We start from the raw sequence: 10,751 nt of genomic DNA, 5'->3' as shown, positions 1-10,751 counted from the left end.
CGGCGCGGCCCCTGGCTCTTTCTCCACAGGGAGCCGCCTCGGCGCGGACCGTTGCGTCCCTCCCCCGCGGAGTCGCGGGCAGGGCTGCTGCCCTTTGTGAGGGTGTTGTGCCTTACCGGGCGCTGCCTGGCCGCTGCCTTAACGGGCGGCATTTCCTAGAAACGCATTGGGGTACTGAAGACCGACTAAAAGCAAATGCGGCGCAGTCAGTGCCCGAAGCTGTTTAAAACAACTTTTAAAGTGCTATCTTAGACTCTTCTTACACGTACTGACCGGACTTTTTTCCCCGCAATCTTTATTGCAGGCTTATGCCAAATTCTCTGGTGCTCCCCTGACAGTGAATACTATAAATAGCTCTTGGAGAGCTCCGAAAGGTACCTTTTTTGTGTTTTTTATTCTTTTAATCATGGCCATATTATAAACGTGGGTTCCAGTTTCTGCGTTGTTTCTGAGTTTGCTTTGGTTTTGTGTTCATGAGTGTAACCTGCCCCAGTGAAGGCTATCTGCTTTCACCATACATCGATAAATGACTTTACACGATCAAGTGTGATGAATTTGTGGGAATAAAATAATGGAAGGCATAAGTAAAGTGCCTCAAAGGACACTTTATTAAAACATGTATGGGTGAAGCAGTGGATGGTCAACAAAACAGTGGTGCCAAGTACATACCTGTTTCTGTCAGGCAGTCTAAATTGATGGTATAGTGAAAGCAAATTTTTAAGCTTTTTGCACTTTGCATATTTATAATGATAGTAATTAGACTTGTGTATGGAAATAGTGTTCTTTAATTATACATAATTTAATGGGATGGTACAGTTGGAAGTGGAATGTGAGCCTCAAAGAGTATAGCTTGCACCACCTGGGATGTTTAGTACTGTGCTGCGTTAGAGAGGTTGACTCTGAAAAGGTGACTAACAACCTAGTTGCCAGAGAAGTCAAAGATAAGGTGTCAGAGGGGACTTCTTCGTGTTGGATACTTCTACTCATTGATTATCTGTTTGCTCAGCATTTAGGTTATTGTCTTTATGTGTTCCAGAGAGGTAAAATCACTGCAGGGTTAAAGTACTGTGTCATTTACACTTACCATGTCATCAGTTTAGGCATTGCTGTATTGACACAGAAGCTGCACCTTTGACTCTTGCTTTTCAGTGTATTGTTTTCTGTTAGCAGAAAATACCAAGAACTAGCTGCGTATACTTGCCAAAAGTTCAGTGGCTTTCTTCATAGCCAAAATACATTAAATCCATACAAAAAAAGAAATCCAAATAGGAAGTGTTGCTGATAATTGATACTTTAATAGTATGTAGCAGCACAGTCATGTTGGGCTTACTGTGGCAGTTATGTTGTGAACATGCTATAAGATAGCCCCTGTTACAGAGATTTTACACTCTAGTCTTTGATCCTGCAATCTGGTGAGTAAAGGCTGACCAGTAAGCTTCTGGCAAAAGGGAATTATTTGGTTCTGGAATAGTTCATGGTTATACAGTGGTAGCTTGGGCAGTGGTTGTAGCAAGGCTAGAGAAAACAGGTGGTTAAAATGGATTTGGAGGGGAAGGGCAGGGAAAAATTGGAGTAGAAGGAAGGAGAGGCCCAGAGGTAAATGAGTTGAGAGGGCAGCTGGACTGAGTTGGAATTTTTGTCTTAAGATGAACATCTGAGATCCAGACAAGTAGCCTGGTTCTCAAAGTATCAGATACCTAGCAGAAAACATTGGCTTCAGTCTGATTTGATGTGGGCCCTTTTTTATGTATTGTTATTAGTGAAGGCCACAGTACACTAAATATATTTGTGACCTTGGTGGAACTTCCCTGCTATGTAAAGCTTAGTTTATGTGTACGTGTTAGGAAGATCAGAGCGTGCTATGGAGAAAAGGAAAGTAGATGAAGTGACTGCTTTCTAGTTATGTTAGAACTCATCCATATAAATTGTTGACTGTATTATTTATGCCTTCTAGGAGATGTACCAGTCCTGATATCAAAAGACATTGTTATTTCTCAGCCAGCAAGAATACTAAACTTCTTAAGAAAGCAGGTAGGTCTCTTTCAAAAGATTTGTTTTCTCTGCCTTGTAGTGACTCTACATGTCCCCTGTATACATTGATACAGGCTTCTGAAAACCTGGAACTCTGAAGTTCAGACCCAGTGCTTTCCTGTTTTTCATACATGCATGAGAATTGCAAAATGGTGGATAACAGATTGTTTGAAAGTTTGATTGTTAGTCATGTGAAAGATTTTAAAAATAGGCATGAGAAAACTGTTCATTGAAAAGGACAGGAGGCTGGCCTTAATTGAGCAGTTTCTCACTGAGCACCCTGCTCTTAATTATAACACTTTAAATGTCATTATGGCTTTGCAGACCTAGGATATCACAGTTTGGAAAGTGTGGTTTTAACTGCTTAAATGGGTAATCGTCTCCCAGTGCTCTTTCTTGAAGTATAATGCATACAGCATTGGTTTTAATCTATGTAGTTTTTCTGTAGCTTGTAGCATAAAAATGTCTGCAAGCATTTCTTGATGCGCATCATGTTATTGCATAGTCAACTCTTGCTTGCCTTTTGCACATATTAATGTTCTATTCACAAAGAATAAAGCTATACGATTTCTTTTCACAAACTATAAAGATGTCTAATAAAGCATGGCATCATCTTTTTATTTCTTAAGATGGCCCTCCAGCCCAGCATTCTGCTTTTACATTAGAAATTCAGTCCCTGCCTAGTCAAGAAGATTATCTGATGAATGCCATGTTAGTGAAGCTTTAAGTCTTTGGGCGGAGAAAACCAGAATCTGAAAACTGTGCATTTGAGATGGGATTTTAGACAGTTGTTTTAAAATTTAGAAGTTTCATAGCCATTTGAATACCAAAGATTCCTTAAAGCTGGGAAAAAAAAAAACCTCTTTGAGTTAAAGTATAACAATAATATGCTTGCTTTTTAGATATCTAAAAACAAGGGTCAACACTAACCCTTTGTTTCTAAATTAATAAAGCGAATCTCCTCTCCCCCCAAAAAAATTATCAACCCTTTTAATGTACCTTAAAAGGATCTAGTGTAAGAACTAAAAGCTCAGTCAGCTGTAACTGCATTAATTTAGCTGTGCATTTGGTCCCTTATATTGTTAGCATCCAATTTCTAAACTTTTCGAATGGTAATTAAAAGCAAAAGATGGGAATGCTTGCCTTTGTTATGCTTACACCAGCTGAAGTGCGAGATGCTTCTTCAGAAATAAAGATGGGGACTTGACAGAAGTTTGCTACAGCCCTAAGTACTGAAAAATTGCCTCTGTATCACTGGACAGTTGCTTGGAAAGCAATGGTACGGAGACATGAGCTATTTTGGGAATAGGAGGGCCCAAAAATCTAACAATGGGAAAGTGAAAAATGGAGGTGCAAGGAAGTTTGACATAGCTGGCCTGAAGAAGTAAAGAAATTCCAGTGAGCGCATGCTTTCTGTCCCGCAAAATGTTGTTATATTTACTAACTTGATAGCTGTTAAGTTTGAAGCAGCTTTAGGTTGCATTGATCACATTTTTGGAAAGTTCTGTGTAACACTATTTGTAGTAAGTATTTTTTTTTAATTCATAGAAATATAATGCTGATTATGAATTGTCTGCAAAACAAGGAGCTGATACACTGGCATATATTGCACTACTTGAAGAGATACTGCTTCCTGCTCTGGTAAGTATTGGGAAATACTTTATAACGGTCAGGATTTTTGGAATTGAATGCTACAAGAGGTGCCCAACATGAGAGACATTAAAGTCTCTCAGCCATAGTCCTGGCTTGAATGTATTTGCTTTGTTAGTCCAATTTTGGAAATACTGCCTAGCAACTTTTGAAAAGGAAAGAAGTGTGTGTTTGTGGCGTGTGAATGAGTAATAATGAATTTATGAAAGACATTTTAAAAGGGCACCTATGCATGTTTTTTCTTTTAGATACTTTTTGGGAAACAGTATCCTGAAAACAGCTTATTCTGGCCGTTTTTTGTTTCATTTGATTCTTTTGAAAAAGCTTTGAGTAAAATGTGTATGTCTGATGTGGGGTGCACAACTCTGAAAGCCTTTTGAACTGTTCAGTTAGAACTTTTGAGAAATTAAAATACCCATCAGTAGTTTCATTTTTCAGTTCTAAATAACACATGGCCACACGCCCTCACCAATTTTTAGTGTAGTATGTTAGAGCTATAAAAATCCCCAGACACTGGATCTCTTGAATGACTTTGGCTTCAGTTTGTACAGGAAAAAATATTCTGACCAGATGATATCATAGGCTAACCTCTTCAGCTGTCCCGCAAGGTTTTGAATTCAACATTCATAATATCTTTTATTTTAAGATTTATATAAAATTTAAAAAAAAATTCTAAAAAGTTCCAACCTGATCCTGTACATCTGCAACTTTTTTTGTAATATATTTTCTATGTGCTCTCTGTGTGTGTATATATATACATATGCATAAACATAAGTGCGTATGTAATTATATAAAAATAAATATATATAAAAAAATAATGTGTACATAGGTCCATGTAATAGCTTTGTTGTTTTTCTTTAGGTGGAAAGCAGCTGTTGCCTTAATTATATACTACTACACTCAAAGAATTAGTATAATCCTTTGTGGAGCCTGATTGCCTTAAATTACAGTAATTCCTGGTGCTTCTGCTTCTCTGACAGAGATCTTGCACAGCAAACTTTTAAGAGATGTCTACTACTCTTACTCAAATTCCAGTCCTACTCTTCCTTATGTTGATACAGCTGCACACTTTCTGGGTTGAGGCTGAAAATTACTGCAGTGTGACAAAGCCATGGTTTGCCTCAAGGATTCCCTTCCCACTGAGTTTGTATTTGCCTGGAAAGATGTCCAGGGAAGCGCTGAACAGGATCTTGCTGACCAGGGGAGGGCCTCCACTCTACAGTCTCACTGAAGTGGAAGCACAGGTATGTGTTGTGTAGTAAAGAATTGTTAAGTTGGTGCTGTCAAAGACAAGAACTGAAACAGTCTAGCACACTGTCAAATGATGAACAATGCTGCGCATACTAGCCTTACTACACCTAGGGCTCTTAGACAGTCTTGTGTCTCATCAGATATACAGGGATGCCAAGGAGTGCCTAAATCTCCTGTCGAAGAGATTGGGAACATCTCAGTTTTTCTTTGGAGATACGTGAGTGTGATTTTTTTTTTTTTTTTTTTTAAATGACTTATAAAACAGGTACCACATGACTCTGTGAACACTTAAACTTTTTTTTTTAACCTGCCAGAACGTTAAAAGTGCTGCACAGTAGTTTCATGTCTCACACTCTGCTTTTCAGATAAATCTGAATGAGCAAACAGGGCACAAATGAGATCTTTGGACTAAGGCAATGCGGTGTCTCCCTTATCCTGCATTTTTCCACAGAGATGCAGATGCTGCTCACAGCTACTAAGAAAATGTGGGATGCTTGATGTGTTAGCGTAGCACTAAAGAATGCTTTTCTAGCCACTGAGTGTCACCTCCTGTGCTTGTATGTAGAAAAAACGCTTTAAGCCTGAGGTGTTACCACTGCCTTCACGGGAGGAGGGTGTAGGTGCGGGAACACTCCTTTTCCTGTGGTATGTGCACAGAGCAGGAAGCAGATATTGCCAACGACATAGCGCCAACAGGTCCTAAAAAGGATGATTTGTTCCTTTAGCCACTGAAGTCAGACCACTTCATGAGAGAGGATCCTGGTCCCCTGGCATACAGCTTGGCTTTTGTGGTGCCAGAAACGTGTTTTAGAGTGGCTTGTTTATCAGTGTATGTGACAGCATGACTGGATTTTAATGCTGAAGTTACTGTTTCAGCTTGCCAGCATGCCTCTAGTTCAGAGGTGCTGAAATCAGTCAATAGTCCGTACAAAGCGTTTACCAGATTGATAGGAAAAGATGGAATGCCAGAAGAGCTATGTTCTGTCCTGAGTTGTGTTTGACATACACAGAAAACGGTTACGTTGTAAAGGTCTTAATGTATCACCTCAGTCACTTTGGCGTTTTGTTTTGTTTTGTCACTCTTTTCAGGCCTACTACCTTGGATGCCTTTGTGTTTGGTTTCCTTGCACCGATTTATAAAGTGTGTTTCCCCAGAGTACAATTACAAGAGCATTTGAAACAGCTTCCCAATCTGTGTCGATTCTGTGATGATGTTTTAACTTGCTACTTCAGGTTAACTGTCTCAGGTAAGCTGTGTTTCTTCTCCCCTTTTTGTCATGAATAGTCTTGTTTGGGTTAGGACTCCAGGTTTCCATCTGTGAGCCAAGGCAAAATTGGATTTTATGTAGTTTATGCTGGAGCTTCTGTGGGGAAATGAGGTAGAGAAACTTGCAAAGCTGTGCAGAAGGAATTTAAAATTAAAAGCAAGGGTTAATACTCAGTTTTAGACTGTCAAGCATTGGCAAAATGCACCTGTATCTATGCTATGGCTCATGCTTAGTGCTTCTGTTTTTCTCACGTGGAATGGCTTTTCCACTTAAATTCTTCCTAGGCTAAAAATACTGCATGAGCTTGCTCTCCAATGTGGGTTTATTTTTTAAGGATTTAAAAGCTTTTGTAAATACCTTTTCACTCTTCATCTTTCTACCTTCACTCTCCAGGCCATTCTCCGGCTGGACAGGATACAGCAGATGCTAATCTGCAGAAACTCACACAGCTTGTAAATAAGGAATCCAACTTGATTGAAAAGGTTACTTTTGCTTCAGTCTCTAATTTTGCTGTTTCATTGTGGTTACTTGGTCACAGATACTCTTGCATGGCAACTGAAACTGTGCAATGGAGATTTTATTTTAATTGCTTCTTTTCTAGTGAGTTACTTTGTGTAGAGAGGCAGGAAGAATATTATGTCATTTGAAAGGAATAATTAATGAAGCCTTGTACGTAAAAAGTATTTTTATTACAATCAAAAGAACATTGTCTTGCAAGTGCGCATACCAACAAAAGAAGGGTGTCTTTCTGCAAGTGTATGTTCCAGCAAAGGAGGGGGCAAATGTATTGATCAAAACTCAGAAATGGTCCTGCAAGTTAAGACCAATCGCCAGCTCTCATTGCTCCCACCTGAATGCTGTAGTCACTAACCTATAGTCAGTTTCTCCTGCTTGTTTTATGTCTAGCTTTTATTTCTTTATATTCTTTATTTCCAAGGCTGTCAGTCAGCACCTATCAGAAGCTATACAACTTATGTGAAAAATACTTTTGAAGAATTAGTCTTCTGATGAAGACAGAATGCTTTAAATGGAAGGGTAGAAGGCAATTCTTCCTGAAAAAGATCAGTGTATGAAATAGATCATTAATTATGATCAGCTTCTGTAGCATTAGGTGTTGATTGTATCTCCTCTTCGTGGTATTGGAGTGCGGCTGTGGAAATTTTAAAGAATAGGCTTCAAAGACATTTGTCGGGCATGATTTAGGTAAAGCTTGATCCTACCTTGAGGAAATGGGATGGACTAGACAACCTCTGGTGATGTTGCCTGTGCTGTCTTCTGTGATTCTGTTTATTCTGTTTGTTCTGTAGTAACTAGACTATTTTTGATACCACATTACGCACAGGGCATTAGATCGATTTCCTATTAAAATGTAAAATCTTTATATTCAGACATTAATTTTAACCCGTCTTTGAAAAGGTCTTATCACAAGTTCTTTGTTAAATACTTTCTGAAATCTGTAACTAATCTAAATTCACCCAGCACCTCCAGAATATTTCTAATTTGATAAAGATTTGTTCTTGCAAGGTGCTGAACGTGCAAAAGCATCCCTTGATGTTAGCAGTTTGACTTCAGATCTGCTTTCTAGCAGTGTTTGGCTATTGTACAAAATTGAAACTTTGACCGCTTAGAAGGTAACAATGTTGCTTTCTTCAGTAATCTTGATGAAATGATTTGAGCAGAAGCACGCCTATTTGCCCTGGGTTTGATGCACCATATGCTAATGGAATGAATAGCCGCTCTAACACAAGCAGATATTTGGGAGTGGAAAGGAACCAAGGCATCAGTTTTGGCTGGGCCTGAAATAACAGGGTAAAAAAAAATACCCCAAACCAGCATTAATGATGGCAGCCCTGACAAATAGACTAATTGTATAATCTATATTCTACTGTTTGCCAGATCCGGCTCTCATTATTTCTCTGCAGATGGACGACAACCTTCGTAAGAGTCCTCAGCATCCCCCTCGAAAGCTAACAACACTCAAGCTTGCTGCAGGTGGAGAAGAAAGCAGTCCATTGAATCGTTTGTCACCCTGACAGCTTTTGTTGCCCATACACATGTGTTTGCCTTCAACTTTTCTGAGCATCGCAGCAATTTTTTTCACATGAATGTCGTTTTGCAAGGGAAGAATCTGCTAATGGGTACAAGTAGGGAAGAAATATACCTTTACAATCTCCTATCTACCTGTTCTTTTAAGAAATTGCATAGTTCAGGCTGACCACACACTAAGCTGAGGCTAAAGTGAACGAGGCCTATTCCAGCAGATGTTAAAGTGATTTTGTACAGCATATTTTTGCCTTTAGCCTAGCAGAAATGTTGACCAAAAGTTAAAATTCCACTTACAGAATGTTCACCATTATTTTATTTTGTGGCTTTTGATTTTACTGCAATCGTGTTACTATATGTGAGTGAGTATACTCTTGTATCTGTCTGAAAATTACAAAGTCCGGTTGCAAAATTGATGAAAAGACTGGGAAAAAAATGAAATGTTGCCCTTCATGGCAGCTGGGAAATGAAAAGCAATGAAAGGAGGTTTATAAATATTTTTTATCGTACTTTCATGAACACTCTTGGGTCTTGCGTTTTAAGGTTGTTTGTATTCTTGAAAGCTTGTCACGTTGTACTTTGAGGTGGATTGTTGAAAAGTGTGTGTGCTGTGGGGAGTACAATGATGTATAATACTAACATTTCACAGGTACCTGGTATTAGTCCTGTGTGAAACAGGCTTAACCTGTGCACAGGGTAATCACATGCTGCAAAACTGTTAAGTCAAAATCACAGAGGACTGGTAGTGAGACAGAGAGGTTTGATTAGCTCCTGTCAGGACAAGAGACTTGACTAGCAAGCATACTGTGTCTGCGGACTGAAAGGAACTGGTTAGGGCTTTATAAGAAAGCTGATACAGGCTTTTAAATTTGTCACGGATGCCTCTTAATTAGTTTTGTCTTATTTTTTTTATAAGCACTACAGTTAATTCAAAAACTAAAATGAAAAACGTCCAAATTTTTGTTGTTTGACAGTCTAGTTCAGAGTTCTCTTATCTCTGCGAACTGTAGTGCATTGAAGCGCATATTTCTTCTGTTTAATTAAGGGACTTCTGTCTCATTACGTTTCCTCTTGCCAGTTCTGGAGACCCAAGCAATTCCATTACAAGAGAGATGCTGTAATTCTCTGCTGGCAACGTATCGGCAGATGCTTCATGAGTGGGTGTAAAGAGAACTAGTCAAGGAGATTGGCCAAAATGGCAGCACTTGGGAAACAGAATTCCAATGGCTGTATGTATGGGATGACTGTTCTGTTTTACTATCTTTTTCTGGCCAAATCGAAATAGTCTTTCACCTTCCCTTCAGCTACTAGTCACATTGGAGATATATAGATAAATTATTTCCTATTTATACAGACAAGACTGTAGATTGTGTACATATTGTACTTTCAGACTCGATATGTAAGGAACGTGGTATCTTTAACATTCCTTAATTATAATTTAAATCTTGGGTTTCTAATGAGCACTTTAAAATAATGTTTAAACTTCATCCTCTTACTAGAGTATTTGTTTCAGTGATTTGAAATTAATCTAGCTCATACTCATGATAATTGTATAAGCCAACAGTCCACTACATGTAAAAGTAAGTGAAATGTTTAGAATTTTTACTGCCTGTATCTTGACAAAGTTTAAATGAGATCAAGTCACATGGCTTTTCAAAGTCTTTAATTTATAAACATAGCTATGGAGATTATGCCTTAGTTTGTTGCTTTTGTGAATATGTACACTCAATCTTTAAAATCTCTTTGTAAAAAGGTCATTGTTCCAAAATTAAAATTTCAGATTTTTAGTGGAGTTTTGGTAGCCTTTTTTACAGAAATTATGTCAGGTTTTTTGAACATTTTTCTTTTTCCTTGTGAAAAGGTTTATCTTGCCTGTAAAAGAAGAAATAAAAGCTGCTGACTGCTAGAACAAGAAATTGGAACAATTTAGCATATCTATGAGGTCAGATTTTAAATTTTAATCACAACTCTTCAGTACCAATCCTTTCTGTCAACACAACCGCTTTTGGGAACGGGGCAATGGGGAAGCACAGGTTTTCTAATCTTACTAAACGTGAGCCTTGGGCTGTGTGACAGCAAAATTTTGACAAACCAATGCCCGAGTAACTTCATTCACAGGATGGCAGAGGACAACAGGGCTAGAGATCACAGCAAACATTGCCTGCAGTAGTGCACACCATCCCAGACAACCAGTGAGGTTGCGCAGTCATGCACTGCCTTCCTTTTTTTACCTTTTATCCAAGGTGAATTCAAAACCAAACTCCGTTATGTGGAAAGTGTCATCTCTGGCCTGACAACTCAGACTTTCCCATTAGTTTACTGGCATATTTTGTGTGCCTGAGTTTTGAAGCTGGGCAGTTAACAATGTCCAGGGTGGGATCAGTTCGAGTAACTGTAGCTATCTGCATCTGAAATAGTCAAAGCTCCTTCTCTGGCTAGTGGAGAAAGATGGTGTCTGGGTGCGATTATCTCATTAAAGTAGATACCTAAAATTGCGAAGTGAATTGA

General features: G+C 38.7%; 1 protein-coding gene across 1 annotated transcript in view; it reads left to right on the top strand.

Moving 5' to 3' along the window:
* Positions 1 to 10,032, top strand: part of MTX3 (metaxin 3) — a 10,707-nt gene extending 675 nt beyond the window's left edge. The window contains exons 2-9 of the mRNA XM_009272536.2: positions 253 to 374; positions 1,955 to 2,031; positions 3,580 to 3,672; positions 4,743 to 4,925; positions 5,073 to 5,149; positions 6,022 to 6,179; positions 6,594 to 6,682; positions 8,123 to 10,032. Coding sequence (XP_009270811.1) covers positions 253 to 374; positions 1,955 to 2,031; positions 3,580 to 3,672; positions 4,743 to 4,925; positions 5,073 to 5,149; positions 6,022 to 6,179; positions 6,594 to 6,682; positions 8,123 to 8,233 — 910 coding nt within the window. The 3' untranslated portion in view covers positions 8,234 to 10,032. The remainder of the gene's footprint in view (positions 1 to 252; positions 375 to 1,954; positions 2,032 to 3,579; positions 3,673 to 4,742; positions 4,926 to 5,072; positions 5,150 to 6,021; positions 6,180 to 6,593; positions 6,683 to 8,122) is intronic.
* The last annotated feature ends 719 nt before the right edge of the window (positions 10,033 to 10,751 follow it).

This window comes from Aptenodytes forsteri, unplaced genomic scaffold (assembly GCF_000699145.1).
Source record: "Aptenodytes forsteri isolate BGI_AS27 unplaced genomic scaffold, ASM69914v1 Scaffold92, whole genome shotgun sequence".
NCBI lineage: Eukaryota > Metazoa > Chordata > Aves > Sphenisciformes > Spheniscidae > Aptenodytes > Aptenodytes forsteri.
The sequence above is the reverse complement of the archived record's forward strand: the minus strand, read 5'-3'. Positions and strand labels throughout refer to the sequence as shown.